Raw genomic sequence first — 17,669 nt, 5'->3', positions numbered from 1 at the left:
GTCACGGGAAGAAGCCTTATAGTAGCCCTTGCAAAATGAAAAAAGTACTATTGAATGGACAGTGCTTACCACAAGTAAAATCTAACTTAATTTTATTCTTACCTTTGCTTTCCTCAGCAGACAGCTTTTCATCAGAATCATCTAAAGAATTCTGTGGAAGTTTTTCAGGGGAAAGAGGTGATTTGGAAATGCTGCTCTGCTCAGGTTCAAGTCTGGACCTAGAAGCATAAGCATCTATAATTCAAATGACTTCATACAACTGGATTTCTCAAAAATGAGAGCAACCAGCAATTACTAAAAAATTTAACAAACGTTAACCTGGCCTTGCAAAATTCTCATTAAAAATTTCCTAATCAAGATATAAAAAGTACTTAACAACTTTCACCAAATTTTATTACAAAAGTGAAGAAAGCATGTTCTTTCTGAATAAAACACATTATATGCTCAGAGTTGAGAATTCTGAAGATTACAACATAAAGACACAGGCACTTTATTAAATTTCCTTTCAAAAACCTAGTGCATTAAAAAGCATAAGATTTGATATTCTCTTTTCCTAACACAGTTCAGACATATTGAAAAATTTAGTAGCAATAGACAACTCTTTTTTTCCAAGTAACATTTACAATTTTACTTTATATTGCCAATTAATTTTGAAAAGTAAGAAAATACAACAAAATCAACTATTTCTGAAACAAGTATTTTTAGTTAACTAGCTAAAAATAATAGTTTAACTAGGATGAAAGTGATCCTTACCTTACCTGACAAGAGACGTTTAGACCATTTAGAAGAAAAACTGTATGTAATAGACAGATATATACTACATCTAAATCCCTGCCACATAATTTTAAATAAGAAGCCAATACAAAATATAGGAAGCATATTCAGTGATTATATGATAAATATTTGTCAAGTTTGTTTCGCTGTAGCACCAGAAGAGTTTAAAATTAATAGCAATATATTTTATTCAGTAGACTACTGAGATTTACTTTTGTCTACAACTAATTCTGTAACAACTACATAGTAGATATTTAGATGTCTAACAGCTATGCTATTAGAGAAGCTAAGAAACATACTAAGACTTCTGAAGGTTGGTGAAAATTTGCAGCTCAAGAACACAAACGACTGAGAAACAGTAACAAGCTGAATCACCTGCTGTGCCACCTTCATCACTTCCCCCCCTTCCAAATATAATGAACAGTTAATCTCATTATGATCTGCAATCTTCCCCTGCTGCTTAACAGAAGGTGTTACATTTTGTGCTCCTTTCCTTCTTTATATTGTGTCTAAATTCTAAAATGTTGAGGGGAAAACAGAATATAATGTATTAGTCATCACTGAGTAACTACTGTATTTAAACAAGATGAAAGGGAATCCTTTTTAGTTACAAAAACTATCTGCAAGTGCTAGGATTTGGGAAAATTCACAAAAGAACCTCCTACGTATCCCCCCACCTCCTCAAGTCCCAAATTTGACTAATACTGAGAAAAAAAATAGACTTATCTGGATGCCCATGCAGTTCAAATAATAGTTCTCATACTAATAAAATGCCAATTCCCCAGATAATGAAAATCAGCTTTATTTGAATAAAAGCTATGCTCTCTTTTTAAGAATTGTATACATCACTCAGCAGAAATTCTAATGGAAAAAGAAGTTCAAAATTTGAAATGAAATGTAACTTTGAATTACCCACTAGCATAAAAACTTGACATTGCAACAAGGTATCTTTACAAAAAAAAGCTGGTTGTGTTTGCATTCTCAAGATTTCATTCTCGGGAATCAATCCAATGCAACTGGCAGAAGTTTTTTTTTTTACCACAAAATGTGAGTTAATACATAAACGCAAGTTGTATTATTTAAGACTAATTTCTACCTAATTAAGTGATATTTTAACTTCTGCCATAAGCTCTTTTTTATTTCTCTCTGTTTAGTATACATCAGATTGACTTTTCTCCCCTCTGTTTAGCCCTCTGAGAAAACGTGAAACTGGGATTTCATACGGAAACAGTAGCATAAGAGTCAGTAAACAGAGTAGCTGATATTTGTTCTCTAATTAAACAACTGTAGGAGTTGTGCTATCTTTCTTTGAAGATCTTTAGCATAAAGAATATTGCTAAGGTTACATATTCTTGCACGCTAAAACATCACATGGTTTGCTTCTATATTATTTTCAGAAAAGTTATAGGGGTTACAAAGGGTTTATCTTACTTTCTCTCATAATAACTTTACTTCTTACCAAATTCCAGGGCTGATTTAGTGCATTTCATTCATTTGTTTTTGGCTTGTCCTACTATTCATGTCCCAGAAGGATAAATCTGAGTTAATTCAATTATGTTTAATCATGGTGAATCACTCCAAATAAAATGTATTTCCCTTCTGGATTATTGAATACATCTCTCTAGTTTTGATGTGAATAGTTGATCTAGTCAAACACGAAACTGATAAAGCAGCATAAATTCCTGGAAAAATACTCAAGAATTTATCTGTTGATGTGTATGTTATAAAATTCCATATTTGTATATGAGAATGCTCATAAGGGAACTTAAGGCTAGAATTTAAATACTACAGATTGAGAAGACAAGTGAGATCTTCTGAAGGTATTAAAGAAATTACAAACTTGCAAACTTGTGCATTCTCACTGTCACTCTCACACTTGACAGTGTGGAGTAAAAGAAACTCATGAAATGCTCTGGTTTTCATACTTGGCTCGAAAAAACAGACAAAAAAGCCAGCACATATCTTCAATTTCTCCCAGACTTTTTCGCCTCTAAGTTAGCAGTTTGAATGTAAACCATGACGGTAGGAAGCAGAAATTGTTTTCTTTTAATTAAAAAGTTTTGATTTTTATCAGGTTTCTACATGGCATGAGACCCCACCACCTCAAGCAACATTTATTTGTGATCTAATCATTTAAAGAGATAAGAAAAAAGTGAACGTCCTTTGTACCTAAACGATGGTATCTTGGTATGCTGAATTGCATCTTTGAGACATATTATAAATGTGTAGGATTCCACACAGGATTATTTAACACTGATTATTATTAATGGCACACATGAAAATGTTTTGATGTCTTTGAAGAACTCTGATGGGTTTATTAACCCATATTTTACTGATCTGGTGGTTTAACCATTTACATATATGAGAAAATACAACAATAAATGTTGTCATCCTGACATTTACAGACTTAACTTCTCACGTGCTAGAAACTTAAAAGAGCTTTGGAATGCATCTGCCGATAGTTGAAATAGCGTCTCCAACCATGGCTCTCAATCGAAAAGATTCTCATTAGATTCTAAATGTGAATAATTGTTCTCTTGAATGTCCTACAAACTAAGGGTACAGTTAAAACTTTTTTTAAAAGCAAACAAACAAACAAACAAAAAAAAACAACAACGAGAGCACACTACTCACAGTCTCTTCTTGTCTATTACTTGCTTAACTCGGATGGCTCTTTGTTCAGAGTACAGCTTACACACTCCTGTTCAAAGCACCATGAAACAAAATTTGAGGTCAGAACAGCATGATTTTGTTTCTTGGAAAGAGCAATCAACCATTCATTTTTAACTATTCAATACTGCAGAAAAAACACTAAGTACTTTTTAAATAATCTTCAACAAAGTCCAAGACAGCCGTTCTGTGCTCCTTCACCTGAGTAGACTGGACACCTTTGTGTGCTGAAATGCAAAAGAAAGATACAAACTTTTAACATAGCTATACTTTACATATAGATCTGTAAAACAGAAAATTATTACAACATAGCAAAACCCCAAACCACTTACTGCCCTATGATCTTTATTTTATTGATTCGTGAAGGCCTATTGTTTATATGTTCTACTAAGTCATACCAAGTTTATTAAATTTCTAAGTAAGAGTACATGTCATCACCCAAAGCATAGAAAAACAGATCGGCTTGCTTAAGATGAAGTTATAAGATTTTAAGTTCTCTTTAAGTCTCCTTAAGTTTAGACTATAAACAAAGCTTTGGTTCTTATTGTGTCAAGCATCCTTTTAATTCATAAACATTAAAGTTTCTTATTTTGATATTACAAAGTTCCTATGCATAAATTTCTTCCAATGGTTCTGAATCATACAGCCAATATGTTTAGATGGCATTTCAAAGTTGATGAAATCTTTAGCATACTTAGTCCACACTGCCACACCAACACAAGGCTTTTTTTCTAGGAAAGGTATCCTGTGTTTCCAGATAACACGAGAGTAAACTGAACTTTACAAAAACGATGAATATGCTTTATGTTCTAGTTTCATCTCCCAATAAAGTGCCTTCATTTGGATGATAATGAATTACCAGTTCAAGTATTTTTTCTTCTCTTCTAATTCAAAATTCATCTTCAAATATTGATAAAACACACAAATAAAGCAACGCAGTTGGACATGGCAAAACAGAAGTTAGCTCTTGAACTCTCTTAAGAGAGTTCTGTAAAGGTTTCATCTCATCCTCAAGTTGTCAAAATGTCCTGTTACTTTACTGGAACTATGTTCAACAGTGAACAAATCAAAAAAAGCAATGTCATTAGCACTTTTCATAATAAAACTGATGCCTCTTGATGTATTGGTAAATTACTTGTTAAAAGGAAAGGGGAGAGGGGCAGGGGAAAACAGAATATTTACTGCCACAATACTCTAAATGACCACTGAGTTCTGTTTTTTGCTAGAGCTCAAATTTTTAAGAGCTGTACTTATCAACTCAATAAAAAGGTTCATATTTGGTTAAAATCTTTACAGAGTTATAATATATTATCATATAGAATTTATTCCTTTGCATTCAGCGATTTGATTATCTCAAATATGGAAAGAGTCTGTATTTTTAATACTTCACAGGTAGACAAGCTAGAAAGAGATAACTATTGATTTTTGTGAGCTTTGGTTCAGGCCTCTGTGCCACAGTGCTGAGTTACTATTTAAATACTAAATATTTAAGACTCTACATGCTGGCTTCTCCTTTCACTAACTCTAAAATAAATCAAGTATAGCATTAACCAGTCAATGGGATCACACAGGTGCAAACAAAAAAGAAATAACATTTTTTCTGTTTTTTTCTAAAAACACTTCAGATTCTAAAACATCATCCAATATTCAGCATTATATTAATTTTTATCAATAACAAAGAAAACATATGTAGAAGTTCCTCAGTTCACCTTCTGTTCTCAGCTGATGAATGGCATCTGCACATGTCCTCATAAATATCTGAGCATCTTGATCAATCTGATCACGCTCTGTATCCGTCATCCTCACGTATTCAGACATAATATGGCTGAAAAACAATATGAACTGTCACTTTAAAAAACCCTCAACATTTAGGCCTTCCTCCCACTAATTATCTCTACAGAGGCTTTTTTTCAATACTGATTTTCACAGAAAAAGAAGATACAAATCATGCTTAGAGTAAAAGTATAACTCATCACTCTTCACAAATGCCGTTTTTATAAGGCTGCGAGTTTTTTAAAACATTTTTAGACTGGCAGAAGATTTGGGAAGAACTACCTATCCCATCATCTCCTATATAATCCAACAGTGAATAGATATGGAGAAAATACAACCAGAAACTCAGTACTTATACCAGTTAGGCATATTTCACTTCTAAAAACAAGAAAACAAACAGAATAGAGAACAGTTCAAACACTGGAAGGAAGAACAAAATATTGGAATTAATTTTACTTAAGTGCATGTTTTTTTACTCAAAATGCTGAACTTCATTTTTAAAGTAGGTGTGCTATGCTATCTGTGCATTCAAACAGTAGTAAAGAGGAATATAGGAAAATAATGTATTTTTAATATGAAGTAGACTCTAAGATTTATTAAAACCTCTTCTGGCTGTTTACTTCTAATTTAAAATGAAACATTACATATTTAATAGTTTCTAATAGGATTAATATATCTTTTTGTTAACAATTTAATGAAAATAGACACCAGCTACAAAAGGCCAAATAATAATGGTGAGTTTTAGGCAAGGCTTTCCATTTAATATTTTCTAAGTCCAATAAAATAATGGTTCACTTCAGAACACTTAAGAATTTTTTTGTTCTCTTTCTTTTAGTAAAGTATTAATATATAGTAGATATCCATTAGAAAAACATACTATCTGAACGCATTTATTAGTGATTCCATGCTGTAGATGTCAGGATAATAAAACTTTGCTTTAGTGTCTTATCCAATGTTTATCACAGGTTTCCTGATCATATGGCACATTACGTTTTCCATTAAAATCGGGGAATATTACCTTAATCCATATCTTCATTTTAATGTAGATTTTTGTTTATATGAGAAAAGTCTTCCACTTGTTCAAAGTATGTACAATACAAAATATATATATACACACACAAGTAAAAACAGCGAATCTTCAGTTTGCAAAGCCAGTAGAGCCTGATGTCCTAGAGATGCCTCTTACACGCTTCACCGCAACAATCCCAAATCCCCTCTATATCCACTGCAATCGCTGCCACAGGAGTACCTACAACCATTCATAGCCTCTCCTCTGTCACCCCGCATCACGACGGCATTGGCATTGACGAAGCCAATTCCCTCCTACATCTTCAATGCGCAGTCAGCATGATACTCTCTGATTTCCTCCACATAGTTTCATGCTTACTCCAGTGCTCCTGAGCATTATGTCAAAATATTCTGACCTCCGTCATGTGCCTCGTGGCATACGAGAAAAAAGCAGCACGTTCTGCATCTGGTTTGAAAATTGGCAATGGTTGACTGGTTAGCTAGTATCCAAGTACAAATTAGCTAGCAAACAGAAAAGCAAACTGATTAAAAGTAATCTATATTTTATTCATGTTTGTTTTCTATACATTCATACATTTGCATGTAACTGTGAGGGCTTTTTCACCCTCCGATTAAAACTACTCTAGATTTTTTTTTTTTTTGTAACTTGTAACTTACATAAAAGCAGTCACATAGGATCTTCTCATTTATATTTTACTAGTTGAATTGCTCAAACGAATTGATTTTAAATTGTCAAATTTTAGAGATACCTGGTGGAAAGCTTTTTCACAGCTCAATGAAGATGGCATATTGATAGTTACATATTGAATGTAAGACAACACAGGCTATTAAATACATTAGACCTCTTACCTTACTCATATATTGTTCTTTTGCTTACTATTCTGAGGCATAAAGCAAGTTCTCAGCATCTGTAAAGTCAGCAAAATCCTTTCGTATACCCATCTCCATGCAAGCCCAGATAGCAAGGGATTGGACCCATCTGGTACGGGATAATGTACAGCATTTTGCAGCAATCCCCAGCTCGAGAGTTACTTGAGCATGCTGGGCACTCAAATTCAAGGGTGGAATAAACAGCTTCATGATGGCTCAATTAAGCAAAAAATCTCCACTATTCTGTTTCAGGGCACAATAATCAGTTTTGACTGCTCTGCTACTAAATACAGTACAGAGTTCTTATATTTATATGTCTAAGTTCTTGTACCCTGCCCAACTTTGTGGTATTTGAATAGTTGTTTTCCATGCATTTTTTTAACATGACGGAGTAAAATAAAGATTACAAAATCCAGACCGTAATTTTCTTTTAAATTAGACTTTAAAATACATACAAGAAAACTGCTTCAGGCATGCTTTATTTTTAATGATAGGGTAAGTATTAATAATCTAGTTATACACTGAGGATAACTATAGCAGTCCTAGCTCTGGAAAACAAGTTGTTTAGCTACTTTTCTAGTCGCTAGTATAAAAATATAGCAGACTCAATTTTTAAGCAGGAGCACTAGCTTCAAAGGCAGCAAAATGCAGCTTAACCTCCCCCCCAAAAAAGAAAAAAAATAACCTTTTCTTTATAATTGCTTATAGCTTACATAGTATCCAGTGTGAGCATTTTTGAACAAGATTTGGTCAAGCTACTCAGAGTCAAGGATACCTGAAACCCCAGTCTCCTCTGGAGGGCAAGAACGGAATCATACAGATACAATCACTTCGCGTTATGTCAAAGCACACATGGCATCCATTGGTACTAAGAGGGTACCAAAGTCCCAATTACACTCCTTAGTAAAACTGCACAAGTAGATTATACTGAAAACCCATCCAATCATCATTTTCTAACCTTACTGTGAAAAGAAATAATTGGTTAGAAAGAACAAACTAAGAAGGGGTAAAGCTGTGCCCTGCACATCAAAGATAAAAATACTTAATCAGAAGTAATAACAGCACAGCCAGAGCATAAAACACACGCTTTGGCTACTGCTATTGTAGATAAAGAAGGCAGGAAAAAAAACAGCTAAAAATGAAATTCTTCTAGGTTTTTTTCCCCTAATAAATAGGAGGAAGCTTTATGAGAAACTTGGGCTGGAAGACAACTTGAGTTGTTTTGTGATTCTTAGCAGGGAGAGCGAAGAGTAAGATAAAGACATTGTTCATCAAGTAGGCAAGCTTCAATTGTCTAAGAAAATTATTCAGTAAAATTGTATAGAAAAGGAAAACCTAAAAAGGAACAGAAAAAGAGTACAGATGAACTAGCTGTTATCTTAAAGAAATGATACTAGGCTAATTTGCAATTATGCCCTTGATGAGAGAGAAGCATTGGCAATGCAGTAGGAGATCAATTTGGCTATTTCATTAGCTCTTCATTAAGCTCAAACACGATGAAGTGGCATAGAGCAAGTGGACAGTCTGATTGCTAACGATAAGTCTAACCAAGCACAATATGTAGGCACACAATCAGAAAAGGTCTAGTCCTGGAGGAAATATAACAAGCAAAAGATGACAAAGATAACACAGTATTAGTCTGCAAATACTAATAAGAGAAAGACCAAAGAATGTGTTGGCTTGTTATTCAGTAGAGAATTAAAGCTTTCCACAGGGTATGAAGAAAACCAAGATGTCTTTTTTTTTTTTTTTTTTTTTTTTTTTTTTTTTGCATTAACTTTCACCAGTAAGACCAAGTGAAAGCTATATTTCCTTCAACTTACTGCTTCCAGATTATCTGGGCCCAATTTAGTACCTTTGCTGTTCAAAACTTTTATATATGCACACACGCACACACATGTATATATATAAATTTGTTGAGGTTTTCATCAGAAACAATAAGTGGCAGATGGTATTTTAATAACATAATGCTATTATGTGAGCGAGTAAATGGGCATGTGGGTATGAGAAAAAGAGCGTATGGAAGAGCGAGCATGTGTGAGAAAGCACGAGAGCACGTGCACGGAAGATAGAGAGAAGAGTGTAATGTGTGCTTCAAGTCATGGCATAAGTCTGTCTGAAGGTGCAAGGCCTGCTGGGATAATGCTGAAGGTAAACTTGATGAAGTGGTATATCCATCCTATCTGTGTACCAAAGGCATGCTCTTAAGGAGAACTGACTGACTACGAAAAAAGCCCAAGGTGAACACATCCGTAAGAATAAATTTATTAAATTTGCAGAGGCATAAGCTAAGGGGATTAAAAGTATGTCAGGAGAACAAGATTTCAGTTCAAAACAATACCACCAATGTAGAGAAATGACACAAAGATTATGAATAAGGAATTGTCAAAAGCTCTTTGTTGCTGCAGGAACAATTGCCTGAACGCTTGGAGAATGGGGAACAACTGTTCTTCAGAAAGTCGTCTACGACCATAAACTGAACATAAGTAAACAACGTCACACTATTACATAAAAGGTGATCATCATAATGGGAAGCATAAACAGTAAAATTCACTAAACATAAGAGGTAATCTTCTTGCTATCCTTAGTGTTTCGCAAGGTCTCAGCTGGAGTATTGTTTCATTTGCATCACCAACTGGGAGAGCATCCAAAAGCGCAAAAGGAGTATGATCAAAGAAAACATGCACAAAAAACTGAATATATGAATATACCATAATTGTTGATTCCAGAAGAGGCTGAGGCAAGATCAAAGTAGCTAGAACAAAGACAATTTTTTTTTTAATAGCATGCAGAAGGAAATAGCAAAAAGAATGTCAGAGGGAAGATACGGATCTCCACTGGAAAAAATGTTTACAAGTAAGCAAGTCAGTGTTAGCAACAATCCAGACTGTTTCCCTTCTGTATCTATCAACTATGTCCTTTTTTCAGCTCATCATTTCTGTGCCTCTATTTTGCTGGCAAAGGACAATGAACCAGAACTTACTGAGGTGTGACACCGGCTTTAGTAGAATTAGTAACTCTTTCTGCTGGTGCATGAAAATATTTTCAGCTTAGTGATTCAATAAACTTCAACTGAAGCAGAAAAGATTGATTTCTTCTAAGAATGTATTACAAAAGTGAGAGATTAGGAGTGAAAGTGAGCACGAGCAAGAGTTTGAAGCAAAAAGTTGAAATTAACTGGTTCTAGAATACCGATACTTACTGTTTATAACAGAAATATGCTCAATGTAACACCTGCAAATACTCCTTTACAAATACATATATAGACACACACACACACATATTTGTGTGCATTTATGTATGACTATAGTTGTAAACACAACAGATATTTTAAAAACAAGATGTCCCTTTAGACATCTGGTATGCTTTAAATTATTTTATTTAATTACTATGTTTAAAAATTATTTATGTTTTGTGCATTTTAATTTACTTCCCATTTCCATCCAAATACTGTCCAGCATAAAGCTCAAGCAACAAAACATTCCACAACAACATATTTTAGAATTTCTTTTCCAAGTCTCTGGGGAAGCTTACTGAACCACTTCAGCTACAAGTACGGCCAGTATGGACATACCTGAATTAGTATTTTCAGTTTTATAAAATATTATTGAGACATTCTAGAATGCTGCTACTAAGAACTGCAATTTCTAAAATGAGATATTTTAACTTATTAAAGAAAATAAATTAGCTGTCCAACAATCCCAAAGTTCTCCTCTCAAGTGAAAGGTTCCTTCCCCTTCAAGTATGAGGTGTTCTCTGGTCAACAAGTTAGAAGTCTCTCAAGTAATTCTAAATGTCTGATTAAAGCATTTAGAATAACTAGTGGTCTTTAAAACATCTCAAGCTTGAAAGATCCTTTCAAGAGACCGTGGAGGAATCCCAGAGGACCATTTCAAATTTATAGGTCATGATCAATGCACCACAACCAGTTCCCAGCACAGTATTACAGAGGAACACAGAACTGCCTTGATAGATCAGTGGTCAAAACCACAGAGGAATCACTGTTCAAAAGCAAAGGCCCGAGCTCTTCTCAGATGAAACGTCAGACAACTCTCTCGAAGACTGAATAAAGGCTCTCACACAGCAAAGCAAAGAAAGCAATGCAAGAAAGAGATGATACATGGATTACAGTAAACCGACTGAGAGGAAGAATATATAGAACATACAGCAATAATACACCGAAAATGGGAAGATAAGTGGCAACCTACATTTGAAAGGCATGATCGCAGTTTGGTTAATAGCCCCAAATGAAAAACACCACCACTGGAATCAAGAATCCCTGCCTTCTCCTTTCCAGGAAGGATGATCAATCTGCTCTGCTGGAATCAGGGCATAACTAAATGGAGAAGGAAGAAATAACCCTCTTGCTTTAAATCTAGTTCTCTATAAAACTGAAAAACAGAGGGTCCTTTCTTTTTCAGCTATGCCAACAACATAAATGAGAAATTATTGCATTAAAACCAACAGTTCACCAGCATATCATGTATGAATCTGTTTCTCATCACAGATTTAGGAAAGATGTTTTGGTTTCTTTTTTTGTTATTGTTTATGACTAACACTCAAATACTCATTAGATATGCATTACCCAAATTACATGTTGCTAGGAAAGTCAAAGATCACAATTTAGCTGGGATAATTTTCTAATACTTAAACTTCTTATATTATGCATATTTATGAATCAATTGCAAATGATTTTTTTTTAATCACCAAGTAAACTTAAACAATTAATCAGTTCTGTTTTAAGGAAAAATTCTTGGTTATTCTTCTTTAAAATATTTTATGTGCCTCAAATATCTGTACCTCATATGTGCTTTCCAAATACCAATATGAAGCTTAATAAACTTATTCAAAAAAGCTGGTGACCTTGACATACACCAGATATTAAGGAACACCCAAATATTTTTTATTATTGTTGTTTCCAAGTATTTTCAAAGTATATATTATCCAACTAGAAACTGATTAATTTTCAAATAATCCCTGAGGTGCCTTAAAGCATTACTAACTGATGAATTGTACTTCCTTCCACAGACACTTGGAGAGTTACTGCAGTTAAGAAAACATCAAAAGGAAAGCTCAGTGATCGCTACTATTAGTAGGAACAGTGATGCAATGTCACATGAATTAGCTACATGCTTCCTACAAAAATATCCAGCTTAACGAATATATTCATTGATCATGAGTATGACACCCAAAAGACAGTGAGAAATTTTAGATTAGCTTTGAAATATGTAAATATTAAGATAAGTAATTAAGCCAAAAAGAAAGTCTTTTAAAAGATCTCCTATAAAGTATGTTCTTTTTTAAAAAAAGTTAGTTTTCTTTAAAGGCAAGTCTCTAATGTTAAATACAACATTATTTGTATTGGGTCCTTCCTTTAGTAGATACAACTGATAACAACATGAATCACTCACCTTTTGCTACTTACTCAGTGCTTTCACTATATTTAAATATATACATATAAAATATATATACAAAATTTCTTTAAAATGCTCACTATATTTAAAGCCCAAGTTCCCACTGTTATTGCCACAGCTTTAGAGAATAAAAACAACCCACAATTTTTAAGCCAGATTATAAGAAATAACCATATATTTGGAGTTAAGTTTGAAGGAGGAGTTGCTGCATGTACTCCTCTGTAAATCAGAGTCTTTTAGCAGGCCCGTTTACAGAGTATGTCTTTCATCATAACTTGTGTTGTCAGTGAAAGATGATTCATTGCTTGCATTAGTAAAGCTCTTGTAGGTTCTAGCCAGAGATCAGAACCACAGTAGACAGAATACAACAGGAAAGATGACAAGATAGCAAAATTCCTTAACACAGAAAGCTGAAAAGCTAAGTATAAGAGACAGCAAATAAATCCTTATAAGCAGGAGAAGATAAAGAGGCAACACCATAATTTTACTTAGCAAGTTTACATCACCATAGCACTAATTTAAGATGCTTTCCCATGCACATATTTTAGTGATAAAAATCACCACAAGAATGACCACAATTAAGGAGGCAAATTAGCAATTACTAATTCTTAAGTTTTTTGCACTCAGTTTAGCCATTTCAGTTAAGTATTTAAATTTGATAAAATGGGTCTAGGCCTAAGTTTCAATGAACTCTTCTTACATCTGTCTTTTGCCATTGCTAAAATTTTTTCTCTAAAAATTAATTAAAGATCTCCCCTTTGCTGCAGGACATTTTATGTATGCCAAAATTAAAAGATGCTCTAAGCAAATAATTTATAGCCTGCAAAAGTAAGATCACAGAAGCAAACACCTAGATCTAATGCATTATGAAGAAGTTTTATAAAGTTGAACAATCCAATTAAGTAACCTGAAAGCCAAACTTCACCAACGCATTGTGTTACAGTTGAAAAACAAATAGTGGAATTAACAAAATAAAAAGTAGTCAAATGTCGTTAACAAAATTAAACCACCTATAAAATTTCCAGGTTAGACTAGTAGAATTAAATTATTTTAAAATTTTCCCCATAATTATTGAAAAGTTATTAAAATTGCTGTTTTAAATGACTAAGGTATTTGTTAAAACTGGAGAGGCTGGAGGCTATGGTTCTCTTTTATCCACAAAGCAGAATTGCATAAGTAATCTACAATAGAGTTTGACACTATTACCTATTTTAAGTTTGACCTTTAAGGACAGGATCAATTGGAATCAGAGATGAGATCTGAAGGGCTTTTTATGGTTTAAGAATGAAAAGCACTCCTCTTTCTTTTCCCCTCTTTAGCTAATGCCTGAGGAAAAAAAGAAAATCACTGAAAATTACCATGATAACTAGTTGAAAGGGAATTTATTTTAAAAAATTAACAACTTTTAGAAGCCAAAATAGCTCTCACTATCACTTTTATACATGTTACTGCCAATAAAACACATGTAGAACCCAAAAGCTAACTATTACAGATGGCTTGTCCTTACTGTAATTATCTGCAGTTTATCAGTTTAGGTATTCATGTTAAGCTTTCACACAATAAAAACAGTTATTTCAGTATTAAATTGGTAGCTCCACCTAGTGTTGTTCAACTATGTCAAACAAGAATGCAGAAACAGAGTATCACCTAGCTGTATGCTACTTTTGCTTGCTGCTTGGAAAAGCAGTTCCTCATACACTTCACAGAGAACTGAGCTATATGTATGTACACGCAGAAAGTAAGAGTGTGTGAAAGAACCAAGCTTCATTTTCACGGGTATCAATTATGAACAGTTCTCACTGTCTTACAAATATAAAATACGCCAAAATCTTCATTTTTTGGTTTCATTCCTGCAATAACAAAATGCTGTTTTCAAAATCTTGGGGTGGGTGTGGGGGAAGGTGCCAGAAATCTTCTGGCAACTTAGTCAGCACACATTTGATGCCACTGATGATACAGTACTGCTACTGCTATGACAGACCCTTTTGGCTTATTAGTTTTTTCTAAGACTGTTCCTCCCATACGGACAGAGCTGAAGGAACAGCAAGTGGCTCATCTGTTTTCTTTGTCTTCTTATGTGGGGTTTAAAATACCTGTATCGGATAACATTCCTGTTTTGTACCTGTGAAGACCTTCAGAGAAAAGCATTGAACTAATTTAAGACTCAAAATTTTCAACATTTGGGTAACTTTAAGCTCTATTTTCTCTACTCTGACTGCAGCAGCAGTTTAGTTTACTCAGGGTTGTGGCAAAACTCAAATGTAGACAGGGATGATTCAATTTGTGCGATACTGCAGTTATGCTGATGGACTGGAGAAACATGTCACAGGAAACCACAGAATTCATAGCAGCTTCTTCAAAGGGAAAACATTTACCTATGCTGTTTCACTTAAGATATACAACAAAAAAATCCTGCATAGGTCTTTTCTTAGCTGACAGTGAAACAAAGATGGGTAGTTCTTTAAAGTGATTTTTTGAGAAGGGCATTGCAACAATGATCCACCTCAGTCACCTCAAGAATACCTTGACAATCTCTTTAAAATAAATGCCTGCATCCATACAATCTGGGAAAGCCACTTGATAGAAAATTTAATTGCTTCCTCATTAAAGGTTGCAACCCCTTTCTTCAATGCATCCCAGTCAGGTTGGAAATTTTAAAGCACTGTTTTTGAACCATGAATCTCAAAATGAACTAGAATCCAAGAACTGGGGAGACTACCTCTTTCCCTATACATAAGTAGGGTCGGCAGCTCATCCTGATTTAAATGACAGTATGATGAAATCACGGCAGTTTTGATGAGGATTTTTCCACATGCATTTCCCACAAAAAGAGCATTCACTACAGGTTAAGCTGCACAGCTCTCTCCTCCACACCGTAACTATAGACTGAGAAGGGCAAAGAAGAGCTAGAGCGAAAATTAGTTAATTTTGTGGGGTCTTCGCTACGATGACATAAAGAGTCTATCCACTTATTTCAAATAATTATTTATAACAGTCATAAAGTGTGGCACAAACCCATTTCTATAATAGGAAATAAAATAAATTGGTTATTAGTTCAAGAAACCTTTAAACTGCTATTTACAATAGTAGAGTTCATGAAGTGGAGATACCTATGATGTATGGTGCATTTCTGGAATGCAATATTGTGCAATCTATAGTATGATTAAACTTTGCATGTAACAAAAGTTGCATTAGAAAACAAGTTTTCTGTCTCAAAGATTTAACTATTTCTAACCAGCTCTTCCAAATACAAGTTGCAGTAATATTAAACTTTTAGATCTCAGGGTAAGTTGATTTACTAATTCATTAAGAACACTGTATCAGCAGACCATAAGATACTTTTCTCTTCTCTTGCTAGAAACAACTTGTAAATAAACTTCTGCTTAAATTTTCTAAAAAATCCTTCTACTAAAGCTATCAGTAAGTAACCAGATTCAGCAATTCTGAACGTTTCGTAATGGCTGAAGAGAATTAAAACTTTCTCCATACAAATAACTACCAGAATTGAAGCCTGACTTTTTTTGTCACAGAAAAACAAATGAATTCTATGCTAGTGTCTCTGACCCCACATTCTCAATGATGTCCTTCATTCAGAATTCATGTTTCAGAATCTCAGGCATTCACATAATGCACCTCCAGTATCCATTAATGCTACTAACTATATACTTAGTGGTAACAGACAGGTCTAGTATCACAGACTTAAAAGGATAATCTGGACCACTAAATCTAGTCTTGAACTGCAAGGCTGTTTTGTTTTAAAACTTATTCCTAACAGCCAGAAATCAAATTCAAATTCTGAGCCTCATTTTATTTAGGACCATTTTCTTCCTGCAACAGCATTATTCTCTTAGTTTGTAGTAAGCCAATTAACCAGCAAACTACAGCCTGTTTTTAGTCACTGTGCCTACGGATTTTTAGGCAGTCCATTTTATATATCTGAACACAATAATAGAAAACTCATTTAAATATACACTTACCTGTAAGCGTTAATGTAATCTTTTCTGTGTTGCAGAAGAAAATCTTTCAGCTTCCCAATATTAGAAATCTAAATAAACAGAGATCAGAAATGTTAAACTTCTCAGTCAGAGAAATTATTATTTTAAAGTTCAGTAATTTCACACATCAAATATGAACTATTTAAATCTATTTACTTATTCTGTAATTCAAATAGTCATAAAATCTCTTCTCTTTTATACTATAAGTCTTCACATTTTGCAAGTAGGCAACACATAAAAATAATCTAAAGACGATCTGTTGTGTGAAAGCAGAACTTGGAGAGAAGTAGCAAAAATACATCTCTTGTGCCAAAAAGCATGTATTTGGTCACTAAGCATCCACATTGCTAATCCAGAGCCTAATGTATATTTCAGAAAATAAATTATTTTTAAGAGATCATACAAAATTTTAAAATATTCTATTAATGAGGTTAAAAAAAAAATCAAGTTTAGACTTTATAGAGCAACACGCTGTGCCCCTCTTTTCTATTTTTGCAGCAAGACAGTGAACAGTTTGTGCCTGACCTCAAGCAGTTTCTCTGTCATCTGATAATCATTCCTGGAGGAAATATCCATATATAATAGATTCTGGATTTGCACTTCATTACAGATACATTTTCCTGTAAATGTATTTGCTTCCCTTAACAAAAGCTGCTCCAAAGACCCTTTTAAATGGAAAGATGAAAAACTCCTAAAAATCTCAAAAAAATTTTGCAAACTTTAATGTAAAAGATCTGACGTAGCATAGGATGCTATTTATCTTAGAAAATGGATGAAACTACAGAAGTCTAATTTGAATTAGCCCCAGAATGAGATGTCTACCAATATGACTTCTTTAGCAAGTCTTGAAAGAGAGACACACAAGAGGGGGGAAAATAACATATATTATTGGTACCTTATTTCAAGGGCAAGGGGGAACTTTCCTACAGCATATTCTCTAATATTTATTAATAGTTCAGTGTAAAAAAGAAAAAAGCATGCAAGGAATTTTACATAATAGCTGTTTTGGTTTACAAAAACAATAAATGTAGTTTACTGCACGTATCTGGGAAAAAACATCAGAGGCTGCTCAAGTCTTAAAATCCTATTTTCATGCAAATGTTCCTTGTAATTAAACAAACAAAAAGCCACAGAGAAAGACTAC

At 33.8% G+C, this 17,669-nt stretch overlaps 1 protein-coding gene across 1 annotated transcript in view; it reads right to left on the bottom strand.

The window, feature by feature from the left end:
- STX18 (syntaxin 18) overlaps positions 1-17,669 on the bottom strand; it is a 72,198-nt gene that overhangs the window by 15,849 nt on the left and 38,680 nt on the right. The window contains exons 2-6 of the mRNA XM_062575329.1: positions 16,508-16,575; positions 5,154-5,269; positions 3,594-3,671; positions 3,409-3,475; positions 103-218 (exon numbers count right to left, since the gene is read on the bottom strand). Coding sequence (XP_062431313.1) covers positions 103-218; positions 3,409-3,475; positions 3,594-3,671; positions 5,154-5,269; positions 16,508-16,575 — 445 coding nt within the window. The remainder of the gene's footprint in view (positions 1-102; positions 219-3,408; positions 3,476-3,593; positions 3,672-5,153; positions 5,270-16,507; positions 16,576-17,669) is intronic.

The sequence above is a fragment of the Rhea pennata genome, chromosome 4, assembly GCF_028389875.1.
Source record: "Rhea pennata isolate bPtePen1 chromosome 4, bPtePen1.pri, whole genome shotgun sequence".
Taxonomy (NCBI): domain Eukaryota; kingdom Metazoa; phylum Chordata; class Aves; order Rheiformes; family Rheidae; genus Rhea; species Rhea pennata.
This window is presented reverse-complemented; position numbering and strand designations above follow the sequence as displayed.